At 42.4% G+C, this 15,410-nt stretch overlaps 1 protein-coding gene across 2 annotated transcripts; it reads right to left on the reverse strand.

Moving 5' to 3' along the window:
- On the reverse strand, positions 1 to 11,111 carry CCDC190 (coiled-coil domain containing 190). Of its 2 annotated transcripts, none has more exons than XM_064283184.1 (3): positions 10,925 to 11,111; positions 1,032 to 1,155; positions 1 to 741 (listed from the first exon to the last, which is right to left on the reverse strand). In XM_064283184.1, the coding sequence occupies exons 1-3, from the start codon at positions 11,109 to 11,111 to the stop codon at positions 156 to 158; spliced, it is 897 nt and encodes a 298-aa protein (XP_064139254.1). In that variant the 3' UTR covers positions 1 to 155. The 2 variants fall into 2 exon arrangements, with proteins under 2 accessions (XP_064139254.1, XP_003415073.1); XM_003415025.3 differs by having other exon boundaries at positions 1,032 to 1,158.
- Between the last annotated feature and the right edge of the window lie 4,299 nt (positions 11,112 to 15,410).

A 15,410-nucleotide genomic window follows, 5' to 3' on the forward strand; every position in this document is an offset into this window, starting at 1 on the left:
GAAAGGAAAAAACAACAACAACAAAAACAACTGGAGTTTTAAAATAAAGGTCTGTCATCTCTTTCTGTTTTGTTTTGTTTTTAATATTGCTTACTACTGTTATTAGAGGAACACATTTCCTTAGTGATTATGATCTATGCTACTGCCAGGCTGTTTCAGATGGTTGGGTAGAAAGTGATTTGGGTGGTCAGCCTGTTCTCACACTCCTTTTCTTCCTTGAACAGTAAGGATTTCTCATGCCGGAATATCTCCCCAATACTAAGCAACCTTTCAGACGCAGGGGGGACCCTGTGCCGGAGGTAGCGGGCATTTCTGGCCTTTGCAAACAACTCTAAGTAGGTTGACTTTGTGGCCTCTGCTTTGACATTTCCAGTAAAGGAACATCCCATGGGATTTGGGGGGATTTCTATCTGAGTGTCCTGGTCTGACTGTAGGTTGCCATATGTTGATCTGGTTTCATCAGCGGGACTGGAGCCAGACCATTGGTCTAGGATGCTGGTGGAGTTTTCTTGATTTTGACCTAGGATTGAGATGCCCTTGCTGGAGTCCATGCCCTTAGGTGGGTTTATAAAATCTTTCTCTTGGGCTTGTGGCTTCTCTTCAGTGAAGCGGGTGGGTCTGTAATTTTGAGATAGTGACTGCTCATTGCTTCTCATAGGGTCTTTGAGGCCAATGTAATGGAGAGGAGCCATCTTGGACTTGGTTTTATACATTTCCTGGGGCATACTGGTTGCCAATGCTCTGGGAAAGGAGATAAAAAGAAGAAAGATCTTTGAAAGCCAGTGGAGGGGCTCATATTTAGATCTTTCAAGCTATTAGACCACAAATCCCTTCAGTGTGGTATCAACTAAAGTAGTAAAGTGGGTGAAATGGGGTGGAGGGTTATAATAGGTGGCAAGAATGTATGGGGATGTCTTTTTGCTTAAGAAGGAGAAGGCAGCATTTTCTTGGGGAGATAAGGACAATTTAAAGAAGTCAAATGAAAAGAGGAACTCAAGTCATACCCATGAGTTTAACAAATGTTTTCTTACCTAAATTTATTAGGCTGTGGGGCTCTGTGCTTCTGCCCTCTTTGTGGTGACAGCATGAGGACATCTTCTGGTCTTTCCTGGATTCCATTTGCAAAATAAGAGGAGAACTTTTTCTTGATGATATCTGCTTTGAGTAATGAAGGGGAGAAGAAAGAGAATTCTGGGAATTTGGTTTTAAGAGTCTCAATGAGAAGACATTAAGGGTAGAATAAAGAAATTCATAGAATTCAATGAGAATGAAAACACTTCCTATCAGAGCTTTTGGGACACAGCAAAAGCAGTGCTCAGAGGTCAATTTATAACAATAAATGCACATATACATAAAGAAGAAAGGGCCCAAATCAAAGAATTATCCCTACAATTTGAACAAATATAAAGAGAGCAACAAAAGAAACCCTCAGGCACCAGAAGTAAGCAAATAATAAAAATTAGAGCAGAATTAAATGAAATAGAAAAGCAATTGAAAGAATTAACAAGACCAAAAGCTGGTTCTTTGAGAAAATTAATAAAATTGATAAACCATTGGCCAAACTGACAAAAGAAAAACAGGAGAAGAAGCAAATAACCCAAATAAGAAATAAGATGGGCGATATTACAACTGACCCAACTGAAATTAAAAGAATCATATCCGATTATTATGAAAAATTGTACTCTAACAAATTTGAAAACCTAGGAGAAATGGATGAATTCTTAGAAACACTACCTACCTAAACTGACACAAACAGAGGTAGAACAACTAAATAGACCCATAACAAAAGAAGAGATTGAAAGGTAATCTAAAACACCCAACATAAAAAAGCCTTGGGCCAGACGGCTTCACTGCAGAGTTCTACCGAACTTTCAGAGAAGAGTTACCACCACTACTACTAAAGGTATTTCAGAGCATAGAAAAGGACGGAATAATCCCAAACTCATTCTATGAAACCGGCATATCCCTGATACCAAAACCGGGTAAAGACATCACAAAAAAAGAAAATTACAGACCTATATCCCTCATGAAATTAGATGCAAAAATCCTTAACAAAATTCTAGCCAATAGAACTCAACAACATATCAAAAAAATAATTCACCATGACCAAGTGGGATTCATACCAGTTATGCAAGAATGGTTCAACATTAGAAAAACAATTAATGTAATCCATCACATAAATAAAATGAAAGACAAGAATCACATGATTTTATCAATTGATGCAGAAAGGGCATTTGACAAAGTCCAGTACCCAGTCATAATAAAAACTCTCAGCAAAATAGAAGGAAAATTCCTCAACATAGTAAAGGGCATTTATACAAAGCCAAGAGCTAACATGATCCTAAATGGAGAGAGTCTGAAAGCATACCCCTTGAGATTGGGAACCAGACAAGGATGCCTTTTATCACCACTCTTATTCAACATTGTGCTGGAGATCCTAGCCAGAGCAATTAGGCTAGATAAAGAAATAAAGTGCATCCAGATTGGTAAGGAAGAAGTAAAAGTATCTCTATTTGCAGATGACATGATTTTATACACAGAAAACCCTGAAGAATCCTCAAGAAAACTACTGAAGCTAATAGAAGAGTTCAGCAGAGTATCAGAATACAAGATGAACATACAAAAATCAGTTGGATTCCTCTACATCAGCAAAAAGACCATCAAAGAGGAAATCACCAAATCCATACCATTTACAGCAGCCCCCAAGAAGATGAAATACTTAAGAATAAATCTTACCAGAGATGTAAAAGACTTAAACAAAGAAAACTACAAAACACTTCTGCAAGAAACCAAAAAAGAGCTATGTAAGTGGAAAAACATACCTTGCTCATGGATAGGAAGACTTAACATTGTAAAAATATCTATTCTACCAAAAGCGATCTATAGATACAATGAATTCTGATCCAAATTCCAAGGACACTTTTTAATGAGATGGAGAAACAAACCATCAACTTCATATGGAAGGGCAAAAGGCCCCGGATAAGTAAAGCTTTACTGAAAAAGAAGAACAAAGTGGGAGGCCTCACTCCACCTGATTTTAGAACCTATTATACTGCCACAGTAGTCAAAACAGACTGGCACTGGTACAACAACAGATACATAGACCAATAGAACAGAATTGAGAATCCAGACATAAATCCATCCACATATGAGCAGTTTATATTTGACAAAGGCCCCAAATCAGTTAAATGGGGGAAAAGACAGCCTTTTTAACAAATGGTGCTGGCATAACTGGATAAAAAAAAAAAAAGCCATCTGCGAAAAAATGAAACAAGACCCATACCACACACCATGCACAAAAACAAACTCAAAATGGATCAAAAACCTAAATGTAAAATCTAAAACAAAGATTATGGAAGAAAAAATAAGGACATCTTTAGGAGCCCTAATACATGGCATAAATAGTATACAAAACAGTACTAACAATGCAGAAGAGAAACTAGATAACTGGGAGCTTCTAAAAATCAAACGCCTATGCTCATTCAAAGACTCCGCCAAAAGAGTACAAAGATTACCTACAGACTAGGAAAAAGTTTTTAGCTATGACATTTCCGATCAGCACCTGATCTCTGAAATCTACATGATACTGCAAAAACTCAACTGCAAAAGGACAAGTAACCCAATTAAAAAATGGGCAAAAGATATTAACAGGCACTTCACTAAAGAAGACATTCAGGTAGCTGACAGATACATGAGGGAATGCTCACGATCGTTAGCCGTTAGAGAAATGCAAATCAAAACTACAATGAGATTCCATCTCACTCCAACAAGGCTGGCATTAATCCAAAAAAGACAAAATAATAAATGTTGGAGAGGTTGTGGAGAGACTGGAACACTTATACACTGCTGGTGGGAATGTCAAATGGTACAACCACTTTGGAAATCGATTTGGCACTTCCTTAAAAAGCTAGAAATAGAACTAGCATACAATCCAGCAATCCCACTCCTTGGAATACATCCTAGAGAAAGAAGAGCCTTTACACGAACAGATAAACGCACATCCATGTTCATTGCAGCACTTTTTACAATAGCAAAAAGATGGAAGCAACCAAGGTGCCTATCAACAGATGAATGGGTAAATAAATGATGGTATATTCACACAACGGAATACTACGCATCAATAAAGAACAGTGATGAATCTGTGAAATATTTCATAACATGGAGGAATCTGGAAGGCATTCTGCTGAGTGAAATTAGTCTGTTGCAAAAGGACAACTATTGTATAAGACCACTATTATAAGAACTCGAGAAATAGTTTAAACAGAGAAGAATATATTCTTTGATGGTTACGAGAGTGGGGATGGAGAGGGGTATTCAGTAATTAGATAGTGGGTAAGAACTACTTTAGGTGAAGGGAAAGACAACACACAGTTCAAGGGAGGTCAGCACAACTGGACTAAACCAAAAGCAAAGAAGTTTCCTGAATGAACTGAATGCTTCGAAGGCCAGTGTACCAGGGGCAGGGGTTTGGGGACCATGGTTTCAGGGGATATCTAAGTAAATTGGGATAATAAAACCTATTAAGAAAACATCCTGCATTCCACTTCGGAAAGTGGCGCCTGGGTTCTTAAATGCTGGCAAGTGGCCATCTAAGATGCATCAATTGGTCTCAACCCACCTGGAGCAAAGGAGAAGAAGAACACCAAGGACACAAGGTAATTATGAGCCCAACAGACAGAAAGGGCCACATGAACCAGAGATTACATCAGCGTGAGACCAGAAGAACTAGATGGTGCCCGGCTACAACTGATGACTGCCCTGACAGGGACCACAACAGAGAACCCCTGAGGGAGCAGGAGAGCAGTGGGATACAGACCCGAAATTCTCATAAAAAGACCAGACTTAATGGTCCGACTGAGACTAGAAGGACCCCGGTGGTCACGGGCTCCAGACCTTCTGTTTGCTCAAGACAAGGAACCATTCCCAAAGCCAACTCTTCAGACAGGGATTGTTGGACTGGACAATGGGATGGAAAATGATGCTAGTAAAGAATGAGCTTCTTGAATCAAGTAGATACATGAGACTATGTTGGCATCTCTTTGTCTGGAGGAGGGATGAGAGGGCTGAGGGGGTCAGAAGCTGGTGGAATGGACACAAAAAGGGAGAATGGAGGGAAGGAGTGTGCTTTTTCATTAGGGGGAGAGCAATTAGGAGTATATAGCAAGGTGTGTATAAATTTTTGTATTTGAGAGACTGACTTGATTTATAAACTTTCACTTAAAACACAATAAATTTTTTTTTACAAAGTCTCAATGCATGAAAACGCTGCGTTCACATTACACAGCAGGCTGAGTTCTGGCATGATGGATGGAAACAGGAAAACTTAAAGCAGCTCCCCAACGTTTACCTAGAACATGTTAAGAAGGATTTAGTAACAATGGAATTCAAGGCTGTAAACTGGCTAGGCTCATGGAGGTTTTGTTTCAATATTTTATTTGGCAAGCACAGTGTTTTCAAAAATAAAATAACTGGTCCCCAGAGATAGTGTCTGTTGTCTCACTTTCTGCCACGATGTGACCTCCTACCCCTCTGTGGCATGAATTTGAAACTGTTGGCCATAATTAAGTGGATTTCTTAGTCTTTGATCTTTCAGTCTGTTGTAGTTACAGGTATGATAGAGGACCCAGGTAGTTTTAAAGGCGTTTCTTGAGTTGGTCATTTGGGATTGAAAGTCTTACACTAGTTTGCTGTACTGGGAGTAAGTTTCCTAAATCTACACTGGGGTTAGTAGGCACCAGGAGGGGGAGTATGACCAGACAGTGGGCCTAGAATTCACATTAAACTCCTATTGCCCATTCAAATCGTCATTCTTTTTAGAGGCAGTCAGGGCACACAGATGAGCCTTGGTGGGCTCCTCTTACTTTGGTGTCTCCTTGGATGTGGGGAGTTCTCATCAATGTAAGAACTTCACCCAAACCAAACCAAACCAAATTAAACCAAACCAAACCCGTTGCAGTCAAGTCAATTCCAATTCATAGCGACGCTGTAGGACAGAGTAGAACTGCCCCACAGAGTTTCCAAGGAGCATCTGGTGGATTCAGACTGCTTACCTTTTGGTTAGCAGCTGTAGTGCTTAACCAGCATACCACCAGGGTTTCCAGAAATTCACCTACTCCCTATAAACTGAGGGGTATTGAGCTACTTCTCCCAGTCAGGCCACTCTTCTGCACTTTAGACCTGTAGAGGCAAAGGTTCAGAAATAAACATCTTTTTTCTGAAACTTGACCTTTCTCCAGGGTTCCCTCTGAAAATTAGCAAATATGTTTGAGTGCCTACTTCGTGCCAGGTGGTATATACATATTTTAAAAATTGTGGTGAAAATATACACAACAAAACATTCACCATCAACAATTTCTACACGTATATTTCAGTGACATTGCTTACATTCTTTGTGTTGTGCAGTCATTCTTGCTATCCTTTTCAAATTATTCCACCACCATTAACACGAACTCAATGCCCCCAAGTAAAAAGCTCCTTTGTGACCCCCTGGTAATCACTAATAATCTTTGGTTTCTATATGTTTGCTTAGTTCATATAAGTGAGAGGCAATATACTCTTTACTGTGGTTTTCTTCACCCTTGCACTTCGTCATCAAGCTCTGACAATTCTACTTCCTAAATACCTCAAGATACTGGTCTCCTCCTCACCTTCACCATGCCCAATACCCTAGTTTGGCCCTTCAAACTCTGGCCTGAACTTTGGAATTCTCCTAACAGGTCTACTCTGACTCTAGATAAACTCTATTATACCCTAAAGATTGCTGCCAGAGTGATCCTTTTAACATATGAACATGTAATCTCACCATTCCCAAACCTTACAGGGTGAAATCTAAACTATTTTGCAAGACCTACAAAGTTCTTCATGACTGGAGACTCTGCCTGTTCAGCTTTGCTGTGAACACTGCTCCTCCACCTTCTCGCCCTCACCCCTCATGCGTTACGCTCCCACAGTACTGAGCTATTTGTACAAGTCATGCTGAGACAGATAGGGTTAACTGTGCTGGTGGAACAAAAGAGCCGTTAAAAGATTACCTTCTAAAAGTTGGGTAAACAAGAGCCACACCCTGTCAACATGAAATAAGGTTAAAACAACTTGTGAATTGCTACCTTCTTCTTAGTGTTTTTCTAATTCCTTCCTCCTTTACAGGCTCCACATGTGCAGAGGAACAAAGTGTGACCACTGACCTTTCTTTGCCCTCAGAAGAGGGTGATGCAGTGCCGAAGATCAGTGCACCAGCACTATATCCCATAATAAGTGATGCCAAGGGGTGTAGAGAGGACCCCATCTTGAATATCAGCAGGGTTCCATCTGGGATTGCAGATGCACTCGTAACTTAATTAGTATGCACTGCCTTTCTGAGAAGTACCTGCCCTTTGAAAGAAACCCACTAAATGTTCATTGCTCTATTGTCTCCACTGAACCCATATAAGCCCTAGCCTTACTTCCCTTTCCAAGTCAGTCTTTAAGAGAGGTATGACCCCCCCACTGACTCCTTTTACTTGTCACAAGTAAAGTAAACCTGTTAGAGCTGAATCCAAAATTGTATCCTCTGTGTATTCTTACAAGAAACAAACAAGGACCCATTGAGTCAGGAGGGCCTCTGTGCCCTCGGTGGTAACAATGCTCACTCATGTGCCTTTGTACATACTGTTCCTTCTGCCAGGAATGACCTCTTTCCCCCTGACGTTCTCCACCTCCTCTAAGGTTCTGTTCACATACTTCCTCTTCTAGGAGATTTGACTGAGGCTCTTTCCTATCATTGTGTGGTGTGTGCTGTGGAATTGATTTCAACTCATAGAGGTCCTATAGGACAGAGTAGAACTGCCTCATAGGGTTTCCTAAGCTGTAATCTTTACAGGAGCATTGCCAGGCCTTTTCTCCCACAGAGCAGAGTGGTTGGTGGATTAGAACTGCCAACATTTTGGTTAGCAGCCGAGTGCTTAACCATTGCGCCAGTAGGGCTTTTTGAACTCTCCTAAGCTCCTGTCCTATTTTGTAAATAACCAATTTACCATTTTCTACCATAATTGTTTGTAAGCACAGCTATCTTACAATTTAGATGTGAACATCTTGAGGACAGAGACCTGTGTTTTCACACTTGTATTCCAGCACCTACCCGAGTACCAGGAATAGTGTTTTGTAAAATATGTCCCAGAATAATCTGCCTTGTTATCCTCTCAGTTAAAATATGGATTCTTAAACCTACTCCCAAACCTGCTGATCCAAATCTCTATGGATGAGGCCTGAGAAAACGCATTGTAAACAATCCACTAGCCTGGCGTATATTTGACTCGTGGAAAAATATTTCGTAACACTGTGCCTGATAGATACTCAGACTTAATACATATGTTTCTTTCCCACTCCCCTGAGGCACACGGAAGGTATGAATTTTGTGAGGACATGGAGGTAGAGGCCTCTGAATCAAAGTTTTCTGCTTCCTTGTGCTGACTTTCCATACTACCTGTCACTGAGGGCAACTTTCCTCTCAGCAGGGACAGCCCTACCTCAGCCTGGTCTTTTGTATGCCCCTCTGAGGGGAGGTGTCTGGTAGTTGGTGTCCTTGAGAATTACAGTGGGAGTCAACCAAATAGTCTCTCAGATCCTTTTCTAGTACAGAAGCTCTCACTCTAGGTTGGTTTTATCCATTCGTTGGAGCTGGGGAAATTGAAACTGGGAAGTTCAGTTACCTGCTCAGAGGCACATTTCAAACCCACAGCTGGAATTTAGAGATAATTCTGAGGACAGACTTTTGGACATTACCCTCAGCTTTTGTACCTACACCTTTTTGTAGGTACAAAAGCCAAGAGTAATGTCCAAAAGTTATATATGATAATATATGCCATTATAACACATTATAATAATATATTAATATCAGTACATTGACATATTAATTATATAGAATACATTGTTGTTGTTATTGTTGTTAGATGCCATCAAGTCGGTTCCAACTCTTAGCGACCCTGTAGGACAGAGTAGAACTGCCTCATAGGGTTTCCAGGGAGCAGTTGTTGGATTTGAATGGATGACCTTTTGGTTAGCAGCCGAGCTCTTAACCACTGTGCCACCAGGGCCCCAAAGAATGTATTAATTGTGTAATTTTCTTAGTGATATGTGTTTAGAAGGAAACCCTGGTGGTGTAGTGGTTAAGTGCTACAGCTGCTAACCAAAGGGTTGGCAGTTCAAATCCGCCAGGCGCTCCTTGGAAACTCTATGGGGCAGTTTTACCCAGGCCTATAGGGTCGCTATGAGTCGGATTCGACTTGACGGCACTGGGCTTGGTTTTTGTTTTTTTTAATATTTAGAAAGGGTTAATTCTTTGGGGGCAGGAGGTTTAATGGGAGAGGGTATTATAAAGAGTGTGAGCACACAGCTTAGGGGCAAAGGAACCTCATTGGGGAAACAAACAAATGTATTTCCCCTTTGGTCCAAAAAGAGAAAGAAAACACAGTATAGATGCACCATGATTGACAGTTTGAGGCTTTCTAATCTAAGAAAAAATCTGCAAACTGTAGTGTGAATACACTTTGTGACACAAAGAAGTTAGTTGAGAAATTCTCTTTCCACAAAGGAAAGATCCTGAATCTCAAATGGGTGAGGGTTGAAAATTGCCAGGTGCTCCTCGTTCTTCCTTGTTTTAGATGGGCTCTGGCCAGCTAGCTTTTCTATACTGCTCTCTGGTGGCCAACCCCGGAGGACTTTTCTTCTTCGACTTTTCTTTCATAAAATGAGAAAGGACATGACTGGAGTCCCTGGGTAGAGTGAATGGTTAAGAGTTGGTCTACTGACTGAAAGGTTGGTGGTTCAAACCCACCTAGAGGCGCCGCCTGAACAGGCTTGGTGAGCTGCTTCCAGAAGGTCACATCCTTGAAAACCTGATGGAGCAGTTCTACTTTGCACACATGGACTTGCCATAAGTTAGAATGGACTTGATGGCAATTAACAACAACAGGACAATGACTTGCACATTAAAAAAAAATATATATATATATATATATATATATGTTTTTTTTGCACATTAGTAGCTGCTAAATAAATGGTTGTTAGCTCAAAAGTGAAAGATCAGACATAGAAAAAGGGGGTATAACCAACAACTTAGATATGGCAAAAAGAAATAAAATAAGAAAGTGGAAAACCAAAGATTACAGCAAGAAAGTGCTAATTTGAAAGACTGTTGTGGCATAGTGGTTAAGAGCTATGGCTAGTAACCAAAAGGTCAGCAGTTCGAATCCACTAGGCTCTCCTTGAAAACTCTATGGGGCAGCTCTGCTCTGTCCTATAGGGTCTCTACGAGTCGGATTCGACTGCATGGCAACAGGATTTTTTTTGCTTTGTTTTGCTTTTATAGTGACTGGAGGAGCCCTGTGGTGTAGTGTTGAAAGGGCTCGGCTGCTAACCAAAAACTCAGCAGTTCAAATCCACCAGCCGCAGAATCGACTCAACGGCAACGGCTTTTTTTTAAAACAGTGACTGGAAGCCTGCAAAGTGTTAGCTCAAGACAGTTTGTGCAGGGGCGGCTCCAGGGAGCTGTGCAATTGAGGGTGGAGGGGCATGGAGGGCTGGGTAGCCTACAGTTCAGGTTGAGACCAGGAGGCCTCGCTTCCTAAGTATCCGGGGCTTCGGAGGGCCTTTGTCGTGAAGTAAGAGGTCTGGGGCAGAGCAGGGAGGATTTAGAGCCTCATGACAGAGCCACTCTGGGCCCCCTGCATTTCATTCATTCACATATGCATGGACTCATTCAGCCTGTGACCCTACCCTGTGCCAGGTGCTATGCTAAGAGCTGAGGGTACTGGTGAATGAGACACAGCTCCTACCTCCAAGAAGCTGTCGGACTTGGGCCTCTGGAGTCTAACAATGCCTGCCAAAGCTCAAAAAAACAAGTGATGGACTTGCTGCCCTGCTCAGCCTCTCCCTGGTGCTTGCTTACCTTGCTGCAACCTCTGCAGATCCTTTTGGAGCTGTCTCTGCTCCCTGGTCAGCAGCTTCAGGTGGTAGAGGCGGATGTCCTCTAGTCTCTGCAGGCTTTGGCTGAGCCTGGCTTCTGCCTGCTTGGTGGTCCTCTTCTCCAAGTCAAAGTGCTTGTACATTGGTCCCCTGACCATGTGCCTCTCCATCCTCTTCATGGTCTAGAGGTAATAAACCAAGACTCTCCTCGCACCATGGCCTGATAAACAACACCAGGCCACTGAGCCCTGGCTTTTTGTCAGAGATCAGTGTTTGAAACATGGGTTTTCTGAAACCACCACTGCCAAACCATCTGAAGCCACACCATTGGGAGTTTCACAGTGAAATAGAAGGATTGAGGGTCAAGGCATCCTTCTGAGCCTCAGTCTCCTTGTGGTACAATAGAGATAAATGGGAAGTTCCCTACATATCCTCTAATCAGATGGCTGTGAAGATCAAAGTATGAGAAAAGCTCTTTGAAAAAAAAAAAAGAATCATCTGCATATACTATAATAATAACTCAATAAGAGAAGTCACTTCTGCTGGTCTTAAAGGCTCCCAAGGAGCACACTCAGAAGTCTGGGGCAGGACAAGGAGGATTTGGGGTCTCTGCATTTCATTTATTCACATATGCATGGGTTCATTCAGCCTGTGACCCTGCCCTGTGCCAAGTGGCATGCTTAGAGCTGAGGACACTGATGAATGAGACACAGTTCCTACCTCCAAGGAGCCGTCAGAGTTGTGACTCTGGAGTCTAATAAGGCCTGCCAAATCTCAAAAATCAATATATCAAGGAGTGGACAGAATAAGGCCCACTGATCAAGAAACAGAATAGACTTCCACAATGAGCAGTATGGGCAGTACTAGTGAAACACTTGGATTGGGCATAAACCCATCTGGTCCCGCTCTACCCATCTCAGACCTTGGATCCTCCCCACCCTTCACGTATCCTGAGGTGAGCCCACACCAACATCTTTCTCTTCTGAACTTTAATGAGCAGGGACACGTCTGCCCCTTCCTTTGATCCCTTCCCGATACTCTTCTCAGAGCTGAGGGCAGAGTAGGTACCCAGGCCACAAACGGATGGCTCTCAACAAAGCTCTGGCATTGCTAATACAGGAATAGGCTTAACGTTAAAACGGAGGCTAAGGTAACGAAACGGCAAAGAAATAGGTTTTCAGGCAGCTTGCTTTAGAGTCTAAAGTTTAGACTAAATTTCTACTGAAGAACAGAGTAAATAGCACTTACTCACAAATTCGGGGTTCTCACGATGAGAATTCTGCTCGCTTCTTTCATTATGTCAGGCTGAGTTTGGGTTAATGAATTTGTTTTTCTTCAGCAAGCTTAAGAGTAGTGTGTGTGGGAGGGTGGAGATGGTCAGAGAGGCCTAGGGGAAATGTTGTATGCACTTGAAAACTCTGGTCTTGCCTGGCCACCTCCCCGGATCAGGAATGCTAACTCTTTGGGCCATGGATACCAATTTCTGGCCCAGATGCCAGAGTTCCAAATAGCTCTTCAAGTGAAGAAAGCCTGCCAGTTTCCAGCCCTCCCCTAGAGGGGCCCACCGTGCTCCTTCTGAGCCGTGTCCATGGGAGCCAGGAATGAAAGCAAGGAGTACATACTGTGTGTGCCCTCTCTTTCTCCTTCCCCACTTTTCTTCCTCCTTTCCATCATTCTTTGCCTCCATCCACATTCCTTCTTCTTGAACTCCAGGTCAGGCCAAGATGAAGCCATTCTGGTTTTTGTCACAACTGTACACCATTTGTGCAGGAGGGTAGTTAGTTCTTTTTAAATTTTATATGATTACATACCCTACTGGCTTCTCCCAGACTTCCACATATATTTGTGATCTTTACTGCTTACTAAGACTTTCAAAGAAGTGAAAGGAGGATTAGGCAAAATGAAATTTAAGTCAACTTTTGTGATCACTTTCTGGACAGTTGAAGTGGAATGCCAAGTTGAACTATTGGTTATGTAATAAGATGATGAGTGGGACTTTTCCTGTTGCCTTGGGGTCCCGTCTGAAAACAATAGGCACCAACACTCAACGACTAAAGGGAGCTGCCAGCGCTGGGACCTATTAATCCACCCAGAGCTTAATAAGAGGCAGTTAAACAAGCCCTATTTCCTGTAGTCATCACCCAGCAAACAACTTCCCTCCTCTTAGCTATTATAAGATTACTGGAGAGAGAGATAAGTTGTGCTTATTCTCTCAGTTGGAGGGAATTCCTTTCCCAAGAGGTATTTTTCTCACTTCCAGATTTCAAATGAGTCGGGTGGGGCTCCAACAGCCTTGTCCTAGAGAATGGGTGCCTCCTCAAAGGATGATTCACACCTCACCCTCAACTGGAGGTAAGATGAACTTTAGGATTTGTAGCCCCCACCCCACCTCTTGGAAACCCTGGTGGTGCAGTGTTAAGAGCTATGGCTGCTAACCAAAAGGTTGGCAGTTCAAATCCACCAGGTGTACTTTGGAAACCCTACCGGGCAATTCTGCTCTGTCCTATAGGGTTGCTATGAGTCAGAATCAACTCGATGGCAATGGGTTTGGTTTTGGTTTTTGGTGCCCCATCTCTTTGTTGCCACCAGAGCTGAGAATATAAGGGAATTCTTAGAAAAGCTTGATCCTTGCCACTAATCTCAAGGGAGTTGAGAAGAGAAGGCTTGCAGAAATAATCCATAGCAGAAGGGCAATGCCTGGGTAGAGGATGGGAGCTTAAATCATCCTAATTCTCTTCAGCCCTTTGAGAGTGCCAAAGAAGACCTCAGCAGTTTCTTGGCTCTGCGTGAATGAGCATGGAGATTATATGAGGGAGCAGAAAGCATGAGGCTGTCCCTGGAATCCTCTAGGTCAAATAACATAATATTTTACCCAGAGAGGTTCCTCGGTGGTACAAATGCTTTGCTCTTGACAAATAACCTAAAGGTTGGTGGTTCCCACTCACCCAACGGCATCATGGAAGAAAGGCCTGGTGACCTGCTCCCATAAAAGAAGCCAAGGAAACCCTACGAGCAGTTCTACCCTGACACACATGGGATCGCCATGAGTCAGAATCAACTCGTCTGCCATGTTTTGTTTGGTTTTGCTTTTTAACCCAGAGAAGGAAAGGTAACACAAGCAAGGCCAGAGGGAGACAGGGATGGGGGATCTGAGTTATGGTGAACATCCTCTTTGCAATCACACAGAATATCATTGCAGAGATCATCTTTAAAGCAGAGGGTAGTGAGTGGTAGCCCACAGAACAAGAATAGTCAGGGCAAGACTAGTAATGCCTCAGCCCAACAATGTAGAGTTAGATAGGCAGATCTTTTCTCTCCTACTCCCCTCCTGGTCCACAACCTCAGAAGTGTTAAGTATTGAAAAGACGAGGGAGAGGAGGTAAAGAGAACAAGGTCATGCTGCTCATCCCACCCCGAGTGTGTAGACAGGGAAGAATGGGAGGACAGGTCCTGATCCTCCCCCTCTCCAAGCTCCTTGGTGCTCAGTGAGGGTGGGTTTAAATTGTACATGTAAAATGGGAACTTCAAAGTGGACTGGATTTTTGTAACAACGTGTGCCTAGAAAAGTGTATAAACTGCCCAAGACATCGCCAAGGGACAAGAAAGAAGAATTGACAAAGATAGAGGTTGAAAAACATAAAACTGTGTCATTCCCAGACCATATTCCTGCTGTCACCACTGGGAAAGAAGGCTTAAACTGCTGAGTAAAGTGGTCCTGACTGAAAGGAATTTTGCAGAATGGATTTCATTTATTCACATTGATATACTTTCCCGTAATTCTCCCTCTGATTTACATGGAGGTGGCATGCTTTTGTAGTCAAACACATCTGAGATCAGATAATGGTTCTTCCATTTAATAGGATACATGACTTTAATCATTAATCCTCTTATACCTTACCCCCACTTCCTCATCTGTAAAATGGGCTAGTATTATCTATATCACAGGACTTTGGTAGGATTGGATGAAAGAATGAATGTAATGTGCTTGGTGCATAGTAGATGTTCAAGAAAGATTTCTGGTTTCCAGAAAAGATGGGACAACAAGGATTTATTCCCCTGCCTGAAACAACTTAAAAAGCAGAGAAATTTATGAAGCCGTGTTTGTTTTTGTTTTTGTTTTTTTAATTAGACACCAGGCATATAGGGCAGTGACTCCTGAAACAGTGGAAACAAACCAGGGAGCCCTGTGATCACCACGGCTTACTGTCTGGAGAGAGTTTTCAGGCCCCAGTGCAGGGAGAGGGCATACTAGTAATGGGGTCCCTGAGCTGGGGAGACAGATCTCAAAGTCCAGAAAGACCAAGGAAGATAACATCAGCAGGGCAGAGCACCAGATCTAAGGAGCTCAATGAATCCCAAGAAAAAGAGATGAATAAAACTACCTCAATGTATATCATAACGAAATCGTTAAGAGCAAGCAAAAAAGAGACAATTTAAAAATAACCCAAATCCGAAACCTGTTGCCGCTG

This window comes from Loxodonta africana, chromosome 3 (genome assembly GCF_030014295.1).
Source record: "Loxodonta africana isolate mLoxAfr1 chromosome 3, mLoxAfr1.hap2, whole genome shotgun sequence".
Taxonomy (NCBI): domain Eukaryota; kingdom Metazoa; phylum Chordata; class Mammalia; order Proboscidea; family Elephantidae; genus Loxodonta; species Loxodonta africana.